The 26,340-nt window shown below is 43.9% G+C and overlaps 1 protein-coding gene across 3 annotated transcripts in view; it reads right to left on the bottom strand.

The window, feature by feature from the left end:
* Positions 1–2,988: 2,988 nt before the first annotated feature.
* trpm4a (transient receptor potential cation channel, subfamily M, member 4a) overlaps positions 2,989–26,340 on the bottom strand; it is a 52,286-nt gene continuing 28,934 nt past the window's right edge. Inside the window, exons 10-28 of one of the 3 annotated variants that reach the window (XM_056287280.1) lie at positions 25,972–26,090; positions 23,585–23,893; positions 21,916–22,017; positions 21,273–21,401; positions 20,886–21,015; positions 19,255–19,400; positions 17,797–17,909; positions 17,496–17,603; positions 17,344–17,390; positions 16,851–17,083; positions 16,535–16,650; positions 14,581–14,713; positions 7,790–7,964; positions 7,352–7,517; positions 7,034–7,215; positions 5,999–6,131; positions 4,703–4,775; positions 4,166–4,259; positions 2,989–3,624 (exon numbers count right to left, since the gene is read on the bottom strand). In XM_056287280.1, coding sequence (XP_056143255.1) covers positions 3,596–3,624; positions 4,166–4,259; positions 4,703–4,775; positions 5,999–6,131; positions 7,034–7,215; positions 7,352–7,517; positions 7,790–7,964; positions 14,581–14,713; positions 16,535–16,650; positions 16,851–17,083; positions 17,344–17,390; positions 17,496–17,603; positions 17,797–17,909; positions 19,255–19,400; positions 20,886–21,015; positions 21,273–21,401; positions 21,916–22,017; positions 23,585–23,893; positions 25,972–26,090 — 2,537 coding nt within the window. In that variant the 3' untranslated portion in view covers positions 2,989–3,595. Of the gene's footprint in view, positions 3,625–4,165; positions 4,260–4,702; positions 4,776–5,998; positions 6,132–7,017; positions 7,216–7,351; positions 7,537–7,789; positions 7,965–14,580; positions 14,714–16,534; positions 16,651–16,850; positions 17,084–17,343; positions 17,391–17,495; positions 17,604–17,796; positions 17,910–19,254; positions 19,401–20,885; positions 21,016–21,272; positions 21,402–21,915; positions 22,018–23,584; positions 23,894–25,971; positions 26,091–26,340 lie in introns of those variants that run through there. The other 2 variants (XM_056287281.1, XM_056287282.1) reach the window with 2 other exon arrangements.

Raw genomic sequence — 26,340 nt, 5'->3', positions numbered from 1 at the left:
ATTTTGGCAATTTAGGATACAGAAGGAAAACTTGTCAGTGTCTTTATTTTGGAGCTGGTGGTTATTTTCATGTGTGCTCTCAATTCTGGAAATACATACTGGCTCTCTTTTGAAACAACAAGGCCTCATCTTTATTCGCATTTCCTCAGCCCAGTATTTTAACCAAACCATTGGTCATTCACTTCCAAACAGTCCCGTGGATCAGAAGTGAGGGGTTTGTCTGAGATACTGATTTAAATGGGCCCATCCCCTTTCTGTCACACTGCCAGCTCCACACTGCCTAAACCTGCACCCCCAAAATAGTTGAGTTGGTGGAGGGTGGGGCTGACAGCCACTCTATTTAAAACCATGCACTCTCAGAGTCAGTGTAATGTGACCACCCCCTGGCTCTTTCGTGGGACCCCCCCCCCCGTTATTCCCCACCGTCAATGTCACCTAATCCTCTTATGAGGAGAGAGGTTAATGGCAGGAGCCCTCTTAAACATCTCTTAAACCCTCTCTCTTAAAAAAAAAACTTGACTAAGCTTTTCCTGGAGAAATGTTATGGCATGTATGGAGGCACCTGTGGCACAGATTTATGACAAACTTTGTGTAACAGAGAGAATGTCAAGAATTGTGGGTGCCAGAAATGTGTACCTGAAAGAAACTCCAGAAACTTAACCCCCTTAGTTTGCTCTATGCTGCGCTAAAACCAGTGACAACTGAGACTATTAAGACTATCTCACATATGATGACTCCTTCAAAACCTGGCAATTCAACAGCTCAGTGACTGTTCTTAAAATAGTTATTGTAATTTTTTCCTTATCCTATTACATTTACCTGTCACCCATCCTTTGGCCTTACATTTTGCTCTTTTAGCCAAATTGCATTAGTTAGTTAATGTAAGTCAGTTCATAGTCCATAGTGTAATATAGTATAGTAGTATAGTATAGTATAGTCTACAAGGTTAGTGGTTGTGTCAGGAAAGGCATCTGACATAAAATTTTGCCAAATCTGTATGCGGATTGACAAGACCATACTGGATCGGTCAAGGCCCGAGTTAACAATGGCCACCATTGGTGCTGTGCTCTCACACGGTACCAATGGAAACTATAAAATCTGCTGTGGCGACCCCTGAAAAACAGGGAACAAGCTGAAAGAAGAAGTTAATTTAAGTTAGTTAGTCAGTTAACTAGCATTATCTTATCACTGTGATTACCACCGATTCTAATAAAGTCCAGAAGTTCATCTAAAACAACTTAAACTAGTTGTCACATTGATTGAAAAATGTGGTTAAAAGAAAGAAATTTCTCTGGAGACTGTTCAAGAGAATTTTCTGAGGCTCAGGCAGATAAAAAGTTCACATTTGAGTTTTTGACTGGATGGGACATCATTTATGTTATTGCTACTATCCACTGAACAATGGCAAGAAACATTAATGATGTTGTTTTTGCCTGTGTGGAACATACCCTTTACACTCATGGCCCCTCCATCCATCCATCCATCCGTCTATCCATCCATCCATCCGTCTATCCATCTATCTATCTATCTATCTATCTATCTATCTATCTATCTATCTATCTATCTATCTATCTATCTATCTATCTATCGTCTGCCTGTATCTATCTAGCCATTATCCAGGTGGGAATAATGGATAGATAGATAATTGTGTGAGAAAAGGAAGAGGGGTAAGGGATAAATATTGTGTGTGTGTGTGTGTGTGTGTGTGTGTGTGTGTGTGTGTGTGTGTGTGTGAGTGAGTGAGTGATTTCCCTGGACTGTCAGTCAGTGAGACAAAGGAAGAAGAGGAAAGGTGCAGAGCTTTTTATTTGTGTTTGTCCTTGATTCTCATTCTGAGTCCACACACTTAACATACTACAGGTTCAAGTGTTGTGCTGTCAAGGACTCAAACTGGTTAGCCATCATTTAAGGCTCTTGAGACGTTAACCTATTTAGTCTTTGCAGGAAATGGCCATGAGTTTGGGAGGAAGCGTGTTGTGCACCTAGTAAGAGACCACTGACACTGAATAACAGCTGAGGTGGAAGAGGCGAAGGAGAGAAGCAGAGCGGGGATATGGATTCCAAGAGTGCAAAGTGGCTGAAAGTGGAGATGTACTCTGACATGTCAAAGACATTTCTTGTTTCGCAGTTTGGATGACCTGGCTCAAGCTGTTAAGAGCCCTTGACCCATATATTTAACGGCCATAATTTCCAAATACTGTCAGCCCTGCCCCTTCCCCAGAATTGACATTTGAGAAAATGTATTGCTTTTCATTTGTTTTGGAAAACAGTAGCTGGAATACCTCGTATTATTTGTCTGAGTCCCGGTTCCCCTTCTGCCAAGATTCAAGAGGAGGAAATGGGTAAGTGTACGTAGAAGCTTGGAGAAAAGACCTTTCTGAGCAAGTATGGCATTAGTGGTGTAAATACCAAAAAAGCTCAAGGAATGACTGCTACACGTCAGTCACAGAGAGGTGAAAAGAGGATAGTGAGTGAGGTACTTTGAGCCATTCGCCAGCCAGCAGTGACATTCCAGAGGTGGATTCGTTTGCCTGTCTCAGGCGGATCCAGACCTCCATCCAGCCCAACTTTTGTCCATGTAAGGATTGGCTAAAGAAGGAAGTCCTTTTCCATGATAGAGCTGGCAAGGAGAGGAGGGGACTATCAGCGGATTAAATTATAGCTCCGATGCTGCACGGAATTTGTGTTAATGAATATAGAGCCCCCTCCATTTGTAAAAGAAAAAAGAAAAAAAGAAAAAAGGATACGGCGACAGAGATACCAGAGGTTTAGATACATAGAGACTCTTAAAAGTAAGGCAAGCAATAAACCAGATGAATGTTTTTCATTTGAAAGTACAAAATTAGTGCCCCGAAGCTAAGACAATACAAATCGAAGTATGTGACCTGATTACCATCTGAATTTTGCTGCAAATCCATGGAAATGAAACTGACAATTATATTCGACTATTCTTTCATCACAAGTAAATTAAAAAAAAAGTAGAGCAGTTTGGCAATAACCTTAGAAATTTATTAAAACAATGTAAATTCTGTTGGACAGAAAGAAGCTCAAAAATACATGTAGTTATCTTCCTCTTTCTATGTTGGAAATGCACAAAAAAACACATTTTTGGACTCGGGAGGGAAAAAAAATCCTCAAAGGATAAAAACAATATGGCAGACTTCCTCATTGCTCTTTCACAACTGTGCAATTATAAAGTAATATTTAACAGCTCAATAATAATAATAATAATAATAATAAAAGACTTCCATTGCCATTTTAAAGGAGAGGATGTCTTTCAAATCATTATCAAATTTGTCCAATTTCTATAGAAGAATGTCTTGAGTTACCATTTATCAAGCTTATTTTGAAGAAAAAAAAACCACTACAGAGGGATCACAAACATTTCCAACACTATAACAATGTCATACATTGATTTAACAATAAACAGAAATGGTCCTCATTAATTCTGTCCAGTCCATGAAAATACAATCAACATAGCAATAGAAATGAAAGATGGGGAAATGAAATGATCTGCATTGAAGTTGCCTGCCGAGACTCTTTGGCCCTGTGTAAACTGTGTGTATTAGAAGTGCTCTCATGAGATGACAGTGAGTCAGGTGGTCGGAGAGAGGGGAGTCACATCTACAAAACACAAGAAACAGAGCTCAGGCACAACACAATGGCAAATCTTCAGTGAGACACCTCAAAACATCCAACAATGAGTTCAATGGTCTGGTCATATGACACATAAAACCACAAATTACAATTTAGTGTTGCTGAACACGTACCATAGAGCCAAAAGGCACAATAATGACTTAAAATGTCTCTCAAATCCATTTTCCCTACTTTTGCAAAAATTGGAAACACAAGTTATTATCACTCAGTTATGGAGTGAAAGTGTCAACACAAATCTGATATTGGTTGTAATCAGGTAATCATACATTAATGCATGCTGTAAGTTAAACATATTATTAATGTCTTAATTGCTTTAGGACATTGGGCCCTCCGCTTCACTTTCATTCATATTTTGAGTGGTGAGAGCGCTCCAGTGAGTTTTGATCTCAAGAGAGGCTCCTAGACGTCTTGAACACGTCATGATCGAGGGACACAGTTTTTCATACTTCTCAAGTCAAACCCATATTAGGTGCATGAGACTGAGAGGCGAGAGCGGCTGCGACCTTACCTCTAAGGACTGGAGGCGGACGTGTGGTCTTTATCAGATTACTCTGAGAGAGCGCCTGCACCATCCAGGAGAGGGCGCTGGAGCAATACTCCAACTAAGAGACAGAGAGCGAGACAGAGAGCGAGAGAGAGAGAGAGAGAGAGAGAGAGAGAGAGAGAGAGAGAGAGAGAGAGAGAGAGAGAGAGAGAGAGAGAGAGTTGTTGAGAGATAGTGACGGATGAGGCTTGAACAGTGCTGAACAGGCAGACGTGACAGCTGCAGTCCATATGCAGAGAAACCAAAGGAGCACAGAGTACATACACACACACATGTGCACGCACACACACACTCGTACTTAGATAGATAGATAGATAGATAGATAGATAGATAGATAGATAGATAGATAGATAGATAGATAGATAGATAGATAGATAGATAGATAGATAGATAGATAGATAGATAGATAGATAGATAGATAGATAGAGGAGTGGATGGGTGGATGGATTGGGGGTTGCACGTGGAGGGGTATAACTGGGGCTTGCAGTGGCCCGTACAGACCTCTGTCTCTAGCATTCTTAGTCTTCGGTCATGTTCGCGGATCTCTGACATCTGCTTCAGGACACTGTCCACCCTGCAGAAAAAGAAGCCGCAACCTCAGCTAGACTGTCACTCACACCCGAGTTCAGCTCAGTTCTCCGCCTTTATCCATGCTATCCAGTTAGGGCCTCGTCAGTATTTCTTAGGGTTGCACATCAAGCATAAAGGCAAGGAGCAGAAATCCAGTAGACTGTTGAACTTAACCTTATGGAAGTTCTTCTTTAAATCTTCAATTGCTTCAATTGCTGTGTTTTTGTTTCGCCCATGTTCACGATTTGATGAACTTATTTTTCTGTTTGCTCTTTTCAAAAAGCACACTTTGTAACCTAACGAAAAAGACCATAGCCTTAAAAAGATCACATAAGAACAACTGATTTGCATGTCGCATGAAAGAAATGAAAAAGTAAGAAATTTAACTGTTGTGCATTTTTATGTAGCACAGGCATTCTTTTTATTACTCATAATTTAAAAAAAAAATTATTTGTATTTTTTTATTTATTTGGGATTTTTCTCCCTATTTTCCCCCCAATTGTACCCGGCCAATTACCCCACTCTTCTGAGCCATCCCGGTCACTGCTCCACCCCTTCTGCTGATCCGGGGAGGGCTGCAGACTACCACATGCCTCCTCTGATACATGTGGAGTCGCCAGCTGCTTCTTTTTACCTGACGGTGAGGAGTTTCACCAGGGGGTTTTAGCATGTGGGAGGATCACGCTATTCTCCCCCGTTCCCCCTCCCCCCCAAACAGGTGCCTCGACCGACCAGAGGAGGCGCTAGTGCAGTGACCAGGACACATACCCACATCTGGCTTCCCACCCGCCCAATTGTGTCTGAAGGGACACCTGACCAAGTTGGAGGTAACACAGGGATTCGAACCGGAGGTCCCTGTGTTGATAGGCAACGGAATAGACCGTCACACCATCTGGACGCCCGATAAGGCTCGTAAATTTTGATCTTACCAACAAACAAATCCAAATGAAGAGAAAATTTCTGAATGTCACTATATTCCTTCAATAGTTCAAATTACAAAATTACACTAAACATTGTTCAGTGTGTCATAAAACAAAAATACGCACAGCCTGATGTTCAAATGACTGCTTATCATGAAAGTACCAACTTAAGCTGGCAACCTACCACTGGGATAATGTACAGGTATGGAATAAAATTAAATTAACATGTTAAAAGCACTGCTATAACAAATGTAAGGAAAACTGAAAATGGGCTGATTGAAAACACAGCGATGATGAAATGGATTACTTGGCAGAGGTGCGTTTGAGCCGTGCTGTGTCACTCTCTCTGTGCCGTTTGTTCTGAACTGAGAGGAGGTTCTCCTTCTGGATGGCCTCCCACGTGTTGAGATGGCTGGCCTTTCTCCCCCGCAGCTCAAGAACTTAAAAAGATGGAGAGGGAAACAGAGGTGACTTGTTACAACTTGTTACAACTTGTTACCTTCTTGAATCACCCAACCCAAATTTATTCTCCAGGCCTCGCAACGCGCCACTGTCTCTCTTTTCTTACAACATCGCTTCCGTGTCTGCTCTTCCTACCTTATCACATCTCCCTGCTCACCATTTAAAAAAAAAAATTCCCCTCTTTTCTCCCAATTGTACTTGGCCAATGATCCCGCTCTCCGAGCCGTCCCGGTCACTGCTCCGCCCCCTCTGCCGATCCGGGGAGGGCTGCAGATTACCGCATGCCTCCTCCGATACATGTAGAGTCGCCAGCTGCTTCGTTTCACCTGTCAGTGAGGAGTTTTGCCAGGGGGACGTAGCACGTGGGAGGATCACGCTATTCCCCCCAGTTCCCTCACCCCCAACCGGCGCCCCAACCAACCAGAGGAGGCGCTAGTGAAGCAACCAGTACACATACCCACATCCGGCTTCCCACCCGCAGACATGGCCAATTGTGTCAAAAGGGACGCCCAACTAAGGCGGAGGTAAGACGGGGATTCAAAGAGGCAATCCCCATATTGGTAGGCAACAGAATAGACCGCTATGTTACCTGGATGCCCCCTGCCCACCATTTTTCCCATCTTTGCTACCATCTGCCACCATCTTCACCATCATGTCCACCATCATCTCTATCACTATCTCTATCGTTATATCTGCCATCATGCTTACCATCGTCTCTACCACATCTCTACAATAATCTCTGACATCATCTCTACAATAACCTTTACTACCAGCTCTTCCACCATCTCTCCATCATTTCTACCACTAATTCTCATCGCTGTCATAATCTTAACTACCATTTCTTCCACCAACCATCTCTGTTACCTGTTGCTTTCCTCACCAAAGTGTTTGATCTTGACTGAGGGGATGTGGCGAATGTATCTCTTGATGAACAGGTGGAGGTGGGAGATGATGATGAAGGGCGGGGCCAGGCAGGGCCTGGAGTGGTACTCCACAATCAAGTTGTAGCGCTGGAACTTCCAGTAGGTATCACTGTGCTCCTGCACTTTGGAAAAGGTATAGCTGCGGACAGGGAAATCGACACATATCAAACAACAAAGCTTCTTTTCCCCTGCCCATCTTGTGAAGTGTTTAGATGTTTAGAACTAAACATTGTTTGAAACCTGTTCAATTTGGGTAAGTTGAGAGTTCAGAATACCTGAACATGGCAATGAGCAGGTTGACCAGCAAGATGTTGGTGACCAGCAAGTAGATGACTAACAGGATGACAACCAGCCAGTTTGCATAGGTGCTCATGCATGGCTCAGCCCCAGCCTTGATCAGGGTGACGTTATCTGTGCAGTTCACATTCTCCAATTTATCAGCTGGATGGCAGACAAAATGCTAGTTAGGAAGGGTAAAGATATAGTCGTTTGAGGATATATGAGGATATGAAGACTTATTAAAAACTTAATATATACATTTATGCTATGGATGAGACCTATAGAAACTGAATGCCCCTGCCCAACAGTGACCTTGCCTCATCAACTGAACTTCATTCATGAGAGTATGAAAATGCTAACATATATGGATGTGAGGGAGAATGAGTGTCTTTCAAACATGCTGGGGCAAGAGAGAGGAAGGCTGAGCCACTAACCGTCCATTTCATGTATAGGTATTTGTCCAAATATGTGCAGGTAAGGTCGGTAAAACACTCGGCGGAATATCCAGTTGGGACGGGGGTCATAGGAGTAGAGGAGCGACTGATTGGCTACGCCATAGGCCACCAGCCAAACAGCCAAGAAGAAGAGGAAGAAGAACACATCTTTCATCTGACAGGAGATAAACACAAAGGCAAACAGAGATGACGCTGATGTGCTGAGACTAACCGGTCTTGCTGTGTAGGTACAACAGGCAGCATGAGTCTCTCTAGGTCACACCCAACCTGATCTCACAAAAATATGTGAAATGACCACGACCTCTCAACACTCGCATTATGTGGTGGTGGCACGTAATGTGTTAAAATCACGTGCCAGCACCACGGAAACAGTGCCAATGGAAAGTCAGTTAGGATCCTTTGTCATACTGGACACACAAATCCCTGATTCAACAACATCATGCAACGAGCGGTGTTTAATATTTTCCTAGTTAACAACATTTTATTTTATTGTTATTTTAATTGTCATTTGACTGAATGTATTATAGTGCCTTAGTTACGGTTTTTTTTTGTTCTCTAAAAACCCTAACCCTAACCTCTTTACATCAAAATAAGTTATATCACACACAATTCAGTGTTTTTTCCATTGGCATTGTTTCCATGGTGCCAGCACGTAATTTTAACACATTATGTGCCACCACCACGTAATGTGAGTGTTGAAAGGTCGTGGTCATTTCATGTATTTCTGTGATATCATGTTGGTCACACCACTGTAACTGCAAGCCTTAATGCTCAATTCTGGGTTTTTTTACCCAGGTCTGCTTTTTTATTTCATTATTTATTGATTGCGTTTATGCTTCAATGTCCTTTTATTTTGTTTTTTGGATTTTCCCCCTTTTTCTCCCTAATTGTATCCGGCCAATTACCCCACTCTTCCGAGCTGTCCCAGTCACTGCAAACCCCCTCTGCCAATCCGGGGAGGGCTGCAGACTACCACATGCCTCCTCCGATACATGTGGAGTCGCCAGCTGCTTCTTTTCACCTGACAGTGAGGAGTTTCGCCAGGGGGACGTAGCGCATGGGAGGATCACGCTATTCCCCCAGTTCCCCCTCTCCCCTGAACAGGTGCCCCGAACAACCAGAGGAGGTGCTAGTGCAGCGACCAGGACACATACCCACATCCGGCTTCCCACCCACAGACACGGCCAATTGTGTCTGTAGGGACACCCAACCAAGCCGGAGGTAACATGGAGATTCAAAACGGTGATCCCCGTGTTGGTAGGCAACGGAATAGACCACCACACCACCCGGACACCCCTGGTTTTTTCTTTGTTTTCTGGTTGTTTTTGAAAGTGATAGATCAGACTTCCATCCTGAATCAAATTGCATTTGCAGATGAACGACAATTTGCATTTTGGGACCAAGCTCAGTCTTTCCACTGGCAATTTTTTCAGACACTGGTCATGAAAAAAAAAGAAAAAAGAAAAAGAGTTTAGTTTGAATAGGGTTGTCTCTCCAAAGAGGATCTCAAATCAGAGACTTCCTTGTGTTTCTACTGAACTCCATCAACATCATTATCTTTCACTAACTCTGGCGCTTTCCTTCATCTCATTCGACTATAGCTTTGTCAAGGCAATAACGATGATTGGTCAACCAAAGCCGCTGATTTGTGCCATTCAGCCACATAAAATGCAAATGAATTCCAACTTTGCTGTATAGACTTGATTTGCATATAAAGTCACATATACGTAGAATATACGATACGATACAGTACGATACGGTACGGTACAGTACGATACAATACGATACGATACGATACGATACAACTGTACTATCAATTTTCACTGAAATTCCTTTTGGATCCTTAGGCAGTTCAATTCAAGAGATTAACACACAAATTAAACTTACAGTTATGCGTGTGACACATCATAGATGTAGAAAGCACATCAAACAGTCATGACAAACATACATCGATCAGCCAAAACATTAAAACCACTGACAGGTAAGTGAATGACATTGATTATCTCGTTACAATAGCACCTGTCAGGGGTTGGGATATATTAGGCAGCAAGTGAACAGCCAGTTCTTGAAGATGATATGTTGGAAGCAGGAAAAATGGCAAGTGTAAAGATCTGAGCAACTTTGACAAGGGCCAAATTGTGATGGCCAGACGAGTAGGTCAGAGCATTTACAAAACCGCAGGTCTTGTAGGGTGTCCCCGGTATGCAGTGGTCAGTACCTACCAAACGTGGTCCAAGAAAGGACACTCGCTGAACCGGCAACAGGGTCACGGATGCCTAAGGCTCACTGATGCACATGTGGAGCAAAGGTTAGCCTGTCTGGTCCGATCCCACAGAAGAGCTACTGTAGCTCAAATTGCTGAAAAAAGTAATCTTGGCTATGATAGACAGGTGTCAGAACACACAGTGCATCACAGTTTGCTGTGTATGGGGCTGTGTAGCAACAGACTGGTCAGAGTGCCTCCGTCCACTCCCGAAAGCTCCTACAATAGGCATGTGAGCATCAGAACTGGCCCATGGAACAATGGAAGAAGGTGGCCTGGTCTGATGAATCCTGCTTTCTTTTTCATCATGTGGATTGTGGGTGCATGTGTGTTATTTGCCTAGGGAAGAGATGGCACCAGGATACACTGTGGGAAGAAGGCAAGCCGGCGGAGGTTGTGTGATGCTCTCGGCAATGTTCTGCTGGGAAACCTTGGGTCCTGGCATTCATGTGGATGTTACTTTGACATGTACCATCTACCTAAACATTGTTGCAGACCAAGTACACTCCTTCATGCTAATGGTATTCCCTGATGGCAGTGGCCTCTTTCAGCAGGATAATGTGCCCTGCCACACTGCAAAAAATTGTTCAGGAATGGTTTGAGAAACATGACAAAGAGTTCAAGGTGTTGCCTTGGCCTCCAAATTCCCCAGATGTCAATCCAATCAAGCATCTGTGGGATGTGTTGGAAAAACGAGTCAAATCCATAGAGGCCCCATGACTTAAAGGATCTGCTGCTGATGTCTTGGTGCCAGATATACCAGAAGACACCTTCAGAGGTCTTGTGGAGTCCATGCCTTAACCGGTCAGAGCTGTCTTGGCAGCTCGAGGGGGACCTTACACAATATTAGGCAGGTGGTTTTAATGTTTTGGCTGATCAGTGAACATATCACATTATATCTTCTGGATTATATCTTCTGCATTCAGAGCTCAATTAGCAGCACACTGACTTTGGTTTAGCAACAGGATAGACTGATGTATAAAATAACTCTTCAGTCTGTTGCACTTAAATTAAATGTTAAAAACGGAGTTGGTATTCTCTGTTTAAAAAATGCGAGGAGTCAGAAGAGATACTGTTAGCAAGTCTGAGTATGCTCTTGTTGTGAGTTGCTTGAAAGGAGTGTGCCACCAGTTGGCCAATAATCTTCACACAGATTTTGATTTGATTACATGGTTTAGTTTTAAGTTTCACAGATAGGCTGCTGAGCCAGGTCGTACTGCAGTACAGCATGACACTCTGAATAACTGATTTAAAAAACAGAAAAATTATCTGGCTACTGGCTCCAAAAGATGAGTCTAGAAAGTAAATGCACTACTGTATCTTCTTACAAATAAATTCTATATGAGATGTCCATGATAGGGCAGCATCTATCATAACACCCAGGTATTTGTATGAAGAGACTTGGATAATTTCTATGTTGTGAATTGTCCCCGGAGGCAGCTGACAACCAGGAGGACGGCCAAAAATAATTTCCTCTGCCTTATCAGTGTCGATAATAAGAGCATAAGAGCATATGTTTCTGATATAGGACCAAATTGGAAAGTGGTCCAAGTCAGAATAAAAAATGTGTTGTCCATGCATTTTTTGTGTTCACACATTTTTAAAAGATGTGGATGTGTGTCACATTTGAGGCAAAAGTTGGAATAGGATTTAATTTGAGGTGCAACCTGGATGTAGCCTGTGTGATTTGTGCTACTCAAGCCCAAGTCCCATATATGTAACAGCTTAATTTACATTCAACTGCAATGCCTGCTCATATATATAGTAACCTATTTCATATATCCTAGAGCTATTTGACATTTGGCTGTTTTGCTGCAGGTGACCGAGATAAAGACTATATCGGATCACCGTAATATAAGTGACAACTGGATATTGGAGAGGGAAGTATGTGGACTTGACATAGTCTGGGAATACAGTATGCTGCCTGTTCTGCATGTGCCATCAGCGTTACTAGATCATATAACTAACACCTTGGCGAAATCAGTCCTCAGCTTTTTGCCAACACAGCTAGCATTCAGATTTAATGCTCCATCAACAGCCATCGTCAACAAGGCCTGGAGGCTCACTATTACAGGGCTACCATTTATTAGCAACTTGAAGCATCAGTGTCATTTTTTGTTGTTGTTGACCGAAGTGGATGTTGACATGGTTCCATGTTTTATGATTTGTCTAGTTTCATGACAAGGTTTAGTTGAAGAAAATCAACTTAAAATAATTCTGTCCAGGTTTAAGTTGATTTAATTTATATTCAAGCAGAGTAAGTATAGTCTATATAAGTATATTAGTAGTCTATATTTTGAGCTAGATAACTATAGTTGTCATTTAACAATGTTTTTCTTAATCACAGTAACACTATGGTAAGTAGCATCAAACATAGGGCGTACTGATATAATTAAATGTCCCTATGTCTGTCCCACAGTCTAACACTGGGTGTCATCATTGCAGCTTTCAACAAGGCAACTGCATACTGAGTATGCAATACAAACTGGGATGAACCAGGAGAATAATACATATATAGCAATACATATCATAGCATGGGCAGCACGGTAGCGCAGAAGTTAGCGTGGTCGCCTCACAGCAAGAAGGTCCTGGGTTCGAGTCCCAGGGTAGACCAACCCTCGGGGTCGTCCCGGGTCATCCTCTGTATGGCGTTTGCATATTGTCTGCGTGGGTTTCCTCCGGGTGCTCCGGTTTCCTCCCACAGTCCAAAGATATGCAGGTCAGGTGAATCGGCATGCTAAATTGTCCCTAGGTGTGTGTGTGTGTGTGTGAGAGCCCTGTGATGGACTGGCAGCCTGTCCAGGGTGTCTCCCCGCCTGCTGCCCAATGACTGCTGGGATAGTCTCCAGCATCCCTGTGACCCCGAGCAGGATAAGGGGTTTGGATAATGGATGGATGAGTGGATATGATAACATGAATTGAAGCTACATTTTATACTTCTAAAACCCAGGAGCCGTTTGAATTGTTACAGTGCAATTATATTCCAGAGGGGGGTAACGACAGTGGAGTGCATAACTGGCTGCCACCACCCTCCGTGCAAGGCGTCTACCACACACGATGCCTTAAGAAAGCACGGAAAGACACTAGGCTATGGACTGTTCATGTTGCTGCCGTCTGGTAGAGGTTACAGCAGCATCCGAGCACAGACTACCAGAAACTATGTTTTTCCCCCAGCCCATCAGGCTTCTCAATCAGCATCAGTGATCACATTGATCACATGATCACCTCAATCATGCTCTGCTCATTTCCTATGTACATTCAATGTACATCACCACAATTTAATTTACATATTCATCGCACTCCTACACTTTATGTTTATTTATATTATTTAATACTCTTATTATTGTTGTCCATATTCCCCATCTTTACAGTCCCCACTCTTCAGAGCTGTCCCAGTCACTGCAAACCCCCTCTGCCGAGCCGGGGAGGGCTGGCGACTCCACATGCCTCTTCCTATAGATGTGGAGTCGCCAGCCGCTTCTTTTTCACCTGACAGTGAGGGGTTTCGCCAGGGCGATGTAGTGCGTGGGAGGATCATGCTATTCCCCCCCGTCCCCCCCGCCCCGAACAGGCCCCCCGACCAACCAGAGGAGGTGCTAGTGCAGCGACCAGGACACATACCCACATCCAGCTTCCCATGGCCGATTGTGTCTGTAGGGACGCCCGACCAATCCGGAGGTAACACGGGGATTTCAAACTGGCGATCCCTGTGTTGGTAGGGGATGGAATAGATCGCCACACCGACCAGATGCCCCATGCTGAAGGAATCTTTATAGGTACCTTTAGATTAGACACCCTAAAAAAACAATGAGCTCTGTGATATTTATCTCCAATGCAATTTCTTGTGTTGCTACATCTCACATCGGATACGAGTAAAACGAACTATAGTCCTGAAGAATGATGAAAGAAAAGACAGAAAGCTACTTTTTTTGTGTCACAGTACAGTGGTTTGGTTACAATGAAATATGTTCCCTGCATTTAACCCATCGTATTGTACAGGAGCAGTGGGCAGCTGCAGCACCTGGGGACCAAATCAAGTTCTTCTTTCCACTGCCTTGCTCAGGGGCACAGACAGGAGTATTAACCCTAACATGCATGTATTTTTGATGGTGGGAGGAAACCAGAGCACCTGGAGGAAACCCACACAGACATGGGGAGAACATGCAAACTTATGTATAAACAAGTGCCCTTTTTGATACTTTATGTTGCTGGCGTATATAAGACAATAGCTTTTTCATGAATATCCAGATCTTGAATGCTTTTGAACACCTCCCGAGGAAAAATGGATAAAGTCGTCACCATTGCAACCAAATAATAAAAGTAGCATTTGTACTAGTGCTGGTCATAGTAGTAGCAGTGGTAGTAGTAGTCGTAGTAGCAGTAGTAGCATTAATAGTAATAGTAATAGTAATAGTAATAGTAACAGTAACAGTAATAGTAACAGTTTGGTAAGTAGAGAGTTTTTGGGGACCGCTTTGCGTAGGGATCAGATGAGACAAAAACTCACCATTTTGCCGACGATGATGATCTTGGGCCCCAGCTGTTTGTGGATGGCGAAAATGTGGATGAGTCTCAGGGTGAAAACCATAAAGTCTAGGGACATCACAGCTCGGCCAAACTCATAGGACCAGGGAAACATTCTGGAAAACAGCAAGAGGGTTAGTCACTGGGCTCGCTCCCTGCTGTACTATCTGCATGTTGGGCACAACTATACAGACATGCACAAAAACACTCATACACCTTCAGCAAGGGCCCAAAATTATACCAAACCTTGCCTTAGCTTTTGCACGGTTAGACTGCCCCAGTCTAACCGTTCTCAGTCTAACTTTAATAAATCATAATTACATCCAAGACATTTAAATATGGCTTTAAAACAATGCCCCTGAATCAGTTTCAAATTGGACTTTCTTATCTACATTGTTTACATAGGCCTCGTGCTCGAGCCTGCATCAGTGATTCTTAAAACGCTTGGCTGATGTTTTGATCAACTGATCTTTCTGAACTGTATATACATGCATTTGGTCTCCAACAGGTTGCCACTATCCTAAAACAGACTGTACTTTTCAAAGACACAGTGCCTCATCATATACATAATCTTGATACAACATAATACAACCTTGATACAACCCAGATCACTTATTAGAATTTTGTCTTTTCCCTGGAATAGACCCACGTGCACATCCTTGATTCAAGTAAATCCGGACTCGAACTCATGCTGACTGAATCTTTGTCTCGTTGAGTAAAGTCATCGACTGTCTGTATTTCAGCTCAACTATACCTGATCTCTACATTTTTACATAGGAACCCATTAGATTGAATAAAACTAACAGAAAATCTTTGGTCAGTGTTCGGCTTTGATTACCAAAGTCGTGTTTTAGTTTGTGCCAGTGCACAATCAGCAACACAATTCAGCTGATTGCACAAAAAGTTGGGAATATCTAAATGAACCCCTATCGTACAAATCATGTGCCACTCATCTAAGGCTTGAAAATTACTTCTTTAAGTCATCTCCCTCACTTCCCATAAAATAGGTGCATTTAATATGGATTCTGGTATTGGTACTGGACTGGGCTAAGAACAGTGATGCCCGCTACAAGAAGGGACAGAGCAGTCTCTACTTTTTGAGGAGGCTGAGGTCCTTCAACATCCGCCAGACAATGCTCAGGATGTGGTATGAGTCTGTGGTGGCCAGTGCTCTCCTGTTTGCTGTTGTGTGTTGGGGCAGCAGGTTGAGGGTAGAGGATGCAAACAGGCTCAATAAACTGATCCACAAGGCCGGTGACGTTGTGGGGGTGGAACTGGATTCTCTGGCGGCAGTTTCTGAGAGGAGGACACTGTTGAAGTTATGTGCCATCACGGACAATGTCTCCCACCCACTCCATGACATGCCGGTTGGGCACAGGAGTACTGTTAGTAATAGACTCATTCTGTCCAAAAGCACTAAGAGCACCACAGGGGGTCATTTCTGCCTGTGGCCATCAAACTTTACAACCCCTCCCTCAGAGTGTCAGACACTCAGAGTTAACGGTCAGTGGACTGGCCTGTTGACATGTTTTACCCTGTCGGGTTTTGTTTGTGCTGTTTATTTTGTGCTGTGGTAGTGCAGTAGAGATAGGGTGTTATGTGCACTATGCCTGTTGATATATTTTGTTCTTATTTCTAGTTCTTATTTTATCTTTTATTTCTATTTGTTTCTGTTTTTCTTGTTTCTATTTCTCTCTATTTTCTTGTTATCTTGTTAGTTTTTAGTTTTTTCTTTACTAGCGCTTGAGTGTCTGTAATAGGACCCAGTTTCCCCTCGGGGATGAATAAAGTATTCTGACTCTGATTCACAGAATTAATCTACTTCTGCCTGGTCAGTTTGTTTGACTGAGAGAGTATACGGGTGTGTTATTATGTACATTCAAAGTAAATACAGTTACAAGCATGTGAGACCACCAGTCAGACAGCCAAAGGCTCACCTGCAGCACAGGGCCAGAGTGAAGAGGATGATGGCTGTCAGGTCACACTTGTTCCACACATCCTGGATGTAATTTCTCATTCTCTGGATTATTGTGGTGCTGCCCACAAAGAAGGTCTGGGGCCAAGACAGACATGGGGGGGGGGGGGGGGCAGAGACAAAACCTCACTAGTTAATGATAGCAAGAACCTTTTTTGGGGGCGGCTTGTGTGTATGTGGGTGGAAATTGTGTGTTGCAGACACAAAGTGTGCGGGTATGCATGTGTTTGCATGCATGCATTCATGTGTGTAGATCACCACGGTCTTTCAAAACCCACCTGACGGATCTCTTCTAACACTAAGGTGAAAACCCAAAAGTACAGAACAAACTCCAGAGTGGCAGGGCCATTGGGAGGTGGGGGCTTGAAGTCCACCAATAGGACGTAGGCAAACAGGCAGAGGAAGAGGAAGTACATCAGCGTGTTGCCTAGGAATGAAGTAACGGGCGCAAACCAGAACTGCCGCCACCGCAGCAATGCAAATGGTCGCTTGGGAGTGGAGGAAGAAGAACCTGCATTGGTTTGGAGATAAGATAGTAGACATTTAAGGGAAAAGGAGTAACTTGGAGAAATCAGCAAACAGAAACTTTGACAAGTGTTTTGGCTTTTTTAAAAATAAGTTTGATTGGTAGAATAGTAAGACTTTCTGGTGAGTTTTGATATTCACTAGCCACTGTCATCTATTAAAGATGAAGGGATTTGTTTTTGGCCTAGCAAAAAAAAACCCTTCGTCTACATTTGCAGATAGACTCGAGATGAGCACTCAACCCACCCTTCAGGTTGGCCTTTAGAGCAGCATACTCTTCAGCGTCTTCATCACTGGGAGAAAAGAACCACAAAAAGAGATTGTTTTACAAGGAATCACAGAATATAAACTGCGTTTTGGTTTTGTGTGAGGGAGGATGTGCACGCGTCTGGGTTTACTTCTGCATTATGTCGGCGAGGGAGAAGACCGTGGCATCGTTTCCGTCCAAACTGTCAATGTCTCTGGCGTGATGGACTTCCATAGACTTCACTTCCTCCTCTTGCTCTCTGAGGGACAGACAGAGAGAAAGAAACAGAGCGCGTCAGACAGGCAGAGATGCTTATATGTATCAAGCACTCTCTAAACCCCATTATTTAGACTGGAGTTAAAGTCTAATTTGAGCAAATGTATAGACATGCATGCACTCATGCATATAAACAATGCACAAGGCTGCATACACAGACAGACAGACAAACCGACCTGAAGTTGATGAGGTCTGTGTAGATGAGGGGGGGGATAAAGAAGCTGAGCACCAGTTTCCAGACCTCGGTGCTCCTGTCCATGTCCCCCCACCAGATCTGGGACAGCAGAGACTATAACAAAGAGACACAGTCACCGTTACCCCAATATTAATCTTCTGTGCAATAAAACCACAGAAGACCCCCCTCCCTTTTTCTCCCCGGATTTACTTGGCCAATTACCCTATTTTCTGAGCCATCCCGGTCGTTGCTCCACCCTCTGCCGGTACGAGGAGGGCTGCAGACTACCACATGCCTCCTCCAATACATGTGGAGTCGCCAGCTGCTTCTTTTCACCTGACAGTGAGGAGTTTCGCCAGGGGGATGTAGCGTGTGGGAGGATCACACTATTCCCCCCAGTTCCCCCTCCCTCCCGAACAGGCGGCCCAACCGACCAGAGGAGGCGCTAGTGCAACGACCAGGACACATACCCACATCCGGCTTCCCACCCGCAGACACGGCCAATTGTGTCTGTAGGGACGCCCGACCAAGCCGGAGGTAACACGGGGATTTGAACCGGCGATCCCTGTGTTGGAAAACCACAGAAGACTTAATTTTTATCACACTTATTTTATTCTTATATTACTTATGGAGCAGTTTTGGTGAAAATAATCTGACTCAAGTCCTTCTTATTCTTTTTTTTCTAACAGTGCCATAAACCAGGTCACACACTGTAAATGTACACATGTGTGACCAATGTTTTTGCAGCAAGTGTGTATCTTTACCAGTAACAGGCCTCATTGAACACATCACTTCCTGAACTCCATCCGTCCGTCCATTTTCCAAGCCGTTTATCCTAATTAGGGTCGCAGGGTGCTGGAGCCTATCCCAGCATTCATTGAGCAGAAGGTGGGAAAACACCCTGGACAGGTCGCCAGTCCATTCTAGGGCAGACACGTTCATGCCTAGGGACAATTTAGTATGTCCGATTCATCTGACCTACATGTCTTTGGACTGTGGGAGGAAACCGGAGCACCCGGAGGAAACCCACGCAGACACGGGGAGAACATGCAAACTCCACACAGAGGACGACCTGGGATGACTTCCTACTCCCCCCCCCCCACGGTTGGACAACCGCGGGGTTCGAACCTGGGACCTTCTTACTGTGAGGCGACCGCGCTAACGACTGCACCACCGTGCCGCCACTTCCTGAACTGATTGCCCATAATGAGTTTGTCTTTCTGCCCTCTCACACACCAAGTTGGAAACATGTAGGCCTGCTTTGTAAAGTCCTGCAGATAAAGGTTCTTTCAAAACTGAGATTCTCCAATGTCTATTTGCTAATTACCGCAAAAAATGTAGATTTAATATTCAAGGGTAAAGTTATTCTATTTTGTGAGGCAAATCCTTGGTTTTCATCCTAACCACCTGTGGTGGGCACAAACTAAACCCCCAACCCTGAGGATAGTCACGTACTGACCTGAACACCGTCATGGCTGAAGAACAGGCGAGCGTCAGCAGCTGTAGCCATCTGCAGACAGGTGGCCCCGCTCCACACCGGGGACTTCCTTATGAGCAGAGTGAAGGTCCGGCTCTCGCTGCTCTGGTAACATGCACTGAACACATCTGGGAGGCACAAAACACACAAACAAACACAGCTGAAAGAATGCTCAAAATGCACTGACAGGATTTTTCCAATGGATTTAGATTTCATAACGCAACGTAGACTGAAAGTCAGATACACAGATTTGTGAAAACCAAATCTAGCTGCAAGTGGTAATTAAAACGTTGAAGCCCACATAATGAGACGACTTACAGAGGTAAGTCAGAAGGTATATTGCGCCCCCATCAGGTCAGAAAGAGATGACAGGTCATAAGTCAATTCAATAGATACACAAATGGACGGTTCTTTTTGCTCTCATAAAGTAACCTACCACATGCAACAAGTCTTTTGATGACAGGACCATCAGTAATTGAGTTATGACCATATGTATCCGTCTATGTATCAGAATTGCTGCGGTTGGTGACTCTTTCAGAATGAAAGTAATACAATTCATTTGTTCAAAGTCCCCATGTTGCCAACCAATAGTGTGTAATGTTTTTAATCTTGAATACTGAGTTATTGCAATATGACATGTCAACCTTCTGTTGACAACTGGGCCATGTATTATGTCTGTATGTACTTAGTATGCAGTTGTATCTGTGTACTCATGTGTTGAGCGTATGTATATATGTATACATGTCAATACTATGCAAGGAGGTAAACTTGTATTTTAATGTACAGGTTGTGGCAACAAATTTCCTCAAGGACAACCAAGGATCTCTCTAGTCTAATGCTATATAACGGAGAGAGAGAAAGGGTTGTTTTGTGTAGTAGAAATTTTATATTTTATATTTGTCCATGTCTACTGACTTTTATTCAACTTTTGTATCAAATACATATATCATCGACGGGACTAATGATCACCGACTTTTGCATTTTTCTATTCTCAGCCTTGCAGTTTGTCAAGCTCATCAGTTGCTGGCTTCCATGTTGTTACTCAATTCAGGCCCAATTTTGTTAAGTATATATCAAGGTCTCTTCAAGGCAAATACCAAAAGCTGGCAGAAATCAGAGAGCTTCTGGAAGTAATGAATTTTTGTTAGCTTTGCACTTCCCTGTGGACAAAAGCGGTAGTGTTTCAAGTAACAGCAACTTCCAATTTCATTGCCGCTTTTTGCAAAGATCTACATTCATCCTCTGGTAACTCAAGCATTTGTTTTGAAGAGGAGAGTGAGAGATGTAGTGGTGTTTTGGAAAACAACTGTTTGCAAGATATACAGCAGCGAGGTAATGTATCTCTGACTGTGGTTATATATTTCATCTGTGTGCTGTGAATTAATCATTTAGTCAAATTTCATGGGGAATCTGACCTACAGACAAGTATTTGTAGCCATTTTACAGAACCATCCAATCTTCTCGCTGAGAGTCTCGTTCGCTTATGTTGGTCATATATAGAGGCATCACAATTACATTGAGACTGAATCAATGAGAAACGTTTCGTAACAGCTTTTCAAGAAAACTGCTGTTAAAAATCTTTGAGGAGTCTGAGGTGGATATTCCTGACTTACCATGAGCCAGGTTTTCGAACCTTTGGGCGAGCTCCTTCATTGAGACCTTGGTCTCAGTCTCACTCTCCAGCTTGGACAGCTCCCTCAGCAGCTTACAGCCACTGAGCGCGCTCAGTACCGACTCACCTGCCTGACCCAGCGGCAAGAGAAAAGGTTACTTAGAAAGATCTCAGGTTCTCCTTTTCAAGCTACCAGACCGTCACACTGAGCAGATCTTTCTCACCACGTCATCTTTACAGTTTGTCTTAAGTTTGCTCATGTTTCTGCGATATTAAGGGGAATCTTTAACTCTGGCCAGGGAGCTCGAATGGAGCTCTATATAGAGCGTTAATGGTGAAGTTAGCTCTGTTGAGTTCGGCCTCCGTGCAAAGGGCTGAGGTGTCTCACCATCTCCCAGAAGTAAACGGCCATTTCACTGCGGTTCTGAAGCACGGCCCAGATGAAGAGAGAGGCCCAGGGCGAGAGACAGCGCTGGTCCCGATAAGGACACTCCCCCAGGAGCAACTTGTTCACTTGCTGAGGGGGAGCAGGGCACAAAAGAAGAGAGCCAGGTATAGGAGGGTGGGATGGATGAGACAAGATACAAGGTAGTGAGGAAGAAGAGGGGAAACGACAGAAAGAGTGAATGGATTAGGAGAAAGCAGAAGAGACCATGGATGAGAATAAAAGCAAAAGTCTCTTTATGAGGCTATCCCATTTTTGGTGACCTCACTATCAACTGTATGGGAGACATGTACTATATACAATCTACTAGAATAACTACATGGAGCTGACAACCTTTCAACAGGCACAGTTGTCGTTCTGAAAACAAATCGGTGGTGCTTTTTTTTTTGCTATAAGAATGTTTTTCTTATAGTTATATCTTTTTTGATAGTAGTGATGAGATAATTGGTCCTGAGGCCTAATGCTGAATCAGCACTTGGATTAGATTTTCTGAATACAGGCACTGATGGTTTCTATCATGTGAATGTGAGCCATACAATGATGTACTTTTCTTTCAAGTTTTTGCAGTTGGGACATGCTAGCTCACCTTAAGGGCCCTCCTCGTACTGGTACATTGAGCAAGGCCCAGGGGCCTGTAGTAAAATGGCTGACACACATCACCCAGCAGGTCCCATAGCAGCCGTGACACCTACAACAAGGAAAAGAGGCAATTGCAAGGACCTGTCTCACAGTGCTATATACCTTAATTTAACATTCATAAGCTCATCTTCATGATTAAGCGGAAACCAATATTGTGCTTGAAGACATTGTTGAAGAGATGAGCCTCTATGTGGGCCACCACATATAATATTCTTTTTTATGAGATAAAAAATTACAGTGTGAGACAAAATAAGCCCTGATTTATTAAGTAGGACCAAAACCAATATAAAACAGAACCTGAAAGGCCCACCCTCCACTTTATCAAACGAACCACTTTACATCTGAAAGTACCAGAACAGATTTCAGTGTTTTTGACTGTATGCACTGTGATGGACTGGCGGCCATGTGATGGCCTGGTGGCCTGTCCAGGGAGTCTTCCCACCTGCCGCCCCGTGACTGCTGGGATAGGCTCCAGCATCCTGCGACCCTACTCAGGATAAGCAGCTTGGATAATGGATGGATGGATGGATGAGTGTATGTATGACACAGAAACCATAGTGTAATCTCTCAAATATGCAGTCGACATCAAATTTGAGATTTTTTGTGATACATTTTATAAGAGAGAGATGCTACATAACTAAAAACTTCACAATGGTGATTGTGATTATCCATGCCATTCATCCAAACCACTTATCCTGCAGTCAGGGTCACAGGGATGCTGAAGCCTATCCGAGCAGTCATTGGGCGGCAGGTGGGGAGATACCCTGGACAGGCCGCCAGGCCATCACAGGGCCCGCCCACACACACACACACACACATTCACACCTAGGGAAAAATTTGGTAAAGTCGATTCACCTGGCCTACATGTCTTTGGACTGTGGGAGGAAACCAGAGCACCCGGAAGAAACCCACACAGACACGGGGAGAATATGCAAACTCCACACAGAGGATGACCCGGGATGACCCCCAAGGTTGGACTACCCCGGGGCTCGAACCCAGGACCTTCTTGCTGTGAGGCGACCGCGCTAAACACGGCGCCACCGTGCTACCCTATTCTGCTACCCTTTAGTTGGAGGGGGGGGGGTGTTTGTTTTTTTACCTCGTCTATATTTTCTGACACACAGCAGACCAATAACTGTGGAAGAGCCCCCACCCACTTGCACATTCAAATTAAACTTCAGGTTCAAGTTGATTTATCCACCGCAGCGCAGAATTAAATAATCTGTGCCTGAACCGACATGATCATGTCGAGCCTGACAGGGTTCTTCTTTTCTTTTTTTCTGAGGATTGTGATTATGATTGTGAAAATGACTGCGAATATGATTGTGACTGTAATTGATGATTTATATATACATACATACTAAGAACTGTATCTTGTTGGGAAAAGGACAGTATGGTCCATTGTTGGGGCAGTCCATGTCAAAGGTTTACTATCCATGAAGTCATACCAAGGCAAGGACTGTCAATGATGAAACTGTTTAGCTACAACAAATTAACACTCTACGCCACATACCAAAACAATCAACACGGTCATCAACACATTAAGCACATCCTCATCAATCAACTTCTTATTAAACAAGTCTCATAGGACTCTTTTTACCTTCAGCACCCCTCACCTCGTACAAGCTAAGCTCCTTCGCCGATGCAGGTCCTGTTAATAAGCTCTGGGGGTTTCTGAGAGGGGCTGCCCCAGACACAGCGCCATCTAGGTAGGAGGCGGAGCCAGAAATGCCCTGTCTCTCACTGAGGCGTCTCTGGAGCAGGGTATAGGCCAGGGAGCTGTCGGACAGTGAGCGGTAAAGGCTCTCCAGGCGCCGGTTCGTCAAGTAGTCCAGGATGTTGAGACCATTCTCACAAAAGAGGCGCACAAACTGAGGCTTGTCGTTGATCAATGCATCCGTCATGGAGTCTTCCAGGTCCTCATACTGAAAATAGCAATAAACTCATCAGGTTTATCAAAGTCTGAGGGAGACTAAATCCACATAAGAATAAAGCCACACTGCCTTACATATGAAAGAGAAACAAGACTTGACAATGCCTTGTAACAGCTGGACTGAAGTGAGTGCAAAATGGTTGTGTATTGTGGTTGAGAATGCCATGTACTCGATTTTGATTTTGATATACTTTATTGATCCCCGTGGGGAAATTAGCCTCTCCATTTAACCCATCCTAGCTGTGTAGCTAGGAGCAGTGGGCAGCCACCGTGCAGCCCCCGGGGACCGGGGATGCCGGAATGGGGGATGGGGGGGGCAGGGGGCCCTACTTTTACCCTCTTTCCACATTTTTTTAAAGTCAGGAATCCCTGTATCCCTGCTAATGCCCCTATATTGCAACATTTACGGTAAAAAGACGTTCCACTCTAAGAAATTAGGTCAAATAAAGCACGCAGACATAAATCAGGAAAAATATTCACATTTTAATCCAATCAAAGGGTACATTACAACACAAATCATATGTATTGTAGCCTACATAGCGACCAATAAAATTATGTGTGTTTGCGTTGTTTGTTTGAGCCGTTAACTTAGCTAATGTCAGCTCTGCTAGCTATCAATATTGCGAACACATGCTTCTGAAAAAATGTCAAAAGAACCAGTGATTAAGAAAATAAAATACAGCCAAACAGAACTAAACTTCAACAGTAACGTTACACCCCTGCCGTCCACAACTCCATTGGAGGCTGGCTTCCCAAATCGAGAACCAGCACAGCCAGAACCCTGAAGCAGCAGCTCCAGGACCAGGACTGCTGAGACTGTTGAAACCATCAGCACAGAACCGAAACAGGCTAGTGCTAGCGCAGATGCGTGGAGGATTGTTGACGGGACATAGAGACGGGTAAAGCTGCACAACTAATTATTGACACAAAGATGGGGTGGACACATGTCTTCAATAACGTGCTTTATTGTATTAAAACCCCAAATACAGGCATACGGGGCTGTGCTCCAGTGCACTCTTATAGCACTATACAGTACACCCCTGCACATGTATATATATCATTGTTGCCCCCCCCCCCCCCCCCACTTCTGAAATGATTCTGGTGCGCCTGCTGGGGACCAACTCCAGTTCATCTTGCCATGCCTTGGTCAGGGGCACAGACAGGAGTATTAACCCTAACATGCATGTCTTTTTGATGGTGGGGGAAACTGGAGCACCCGGAGAAAACCCACCGCAGACAAAGAGAGAACATGCAAACGCCACACAGAGGATGACCAGGGATGACCCCCAAGGTTGGACAAGCTTGGGGGTCATCCCATTTCACTAAGGCGAAAACAGTGTCATGCAAATATGGTTTACGTTTACTCATTTCCATTTTGAGTCTCGAGTCAACTAATTTGGGTTCATGGCAAACATTGTGGAACTGCATTGGGCGTATGAGGAAGAGGGAGACCCAGATGTTAGATTACAAAGACGATTTGCACCCAAGTATGACAAACTCCTCTCTTTATATACAATGTTCTGCTGCCAAAAACATCTGTTTTCTTTGCCTTTCTGACCAATCAAGTTGGCGAGCCAGGTCGTGGATGATTGGGGGTATTAAATAGGCAATGCCTCAATTACATTATGGATTTTAATTCTTTCACCAGAGCCACCACCGACAGTAATGCCATGGTAGGCTGTCTCCGCAGTGGTCCAGCAGTTCAAATAGACCCTGTTTACACTTGGTTTTAAAATGTGTCTTTGGCGATCGAATCAAAAGTGGACAGCGAGACACGTTGCTGTTTACGCCTGTGTCTATCATGCACCTCCAAACGCGTCCTGCTGTCCACTTCTGATCTTATCGCAAAAAAACACATTTTAAAACCAAGTGTAAATGGGGACATAGTTTTCTACTGTTGCCAACTGAGTAGCTCGGGGGGGGGGGGGTTGAGCTGGCGGAGTCCAACTGATAACTTTGTGGGGTCACTTCTTTTACCTTTAATCTTATGCCGTCCGTCCGCACGCATTATTTACCGCAAGATGCGTTATTAAGAAAATCAAAGGGTGTACCTGTAACCCTCCCTCTCACCTTCCACTGGATGTCTCCATTGAAGAGCTCACTCTTGGCGATGTCGACTCGGTTCCAGGCAACCGCCAGCTTCAGTTCGTCTGTGTACTCACTGGCATCACTGGAAACCCTTTTACTGGCTGACCATGTGTGTGATACATACACAAACACACACACACACACACACACACACACACACACACACACACACACACACACACACACACACACACACACACACACACACACAAAGTCAAAACCAAACTTATACAATGATTGACTATGGACAATTAGCATGAGACAATGTGTGTAAATACGTTGTGTTTACACACAATGTATTTTTGACACATATGTGTTTACACACATATATACATCATTTCAAAATACATG

The sequence above is a fragment of the Lampris incognitus genome, chromosome 10, assembly GCF_029633865.1.
Source record: "Lampris incognitus isolate fLamInc1 chromosome 10, fLamInc1.hap2, whole genome shotgun sequence".
Lineage (NCBI taxonomy): Eukaryota > Metazoa > Chordata > Actinopteri > Lampriformes > Lampridae > Lampris > Lampris incognitus.
This window is presented reverse-complemented; position numbering and strand designations above follow the sequence as displayed.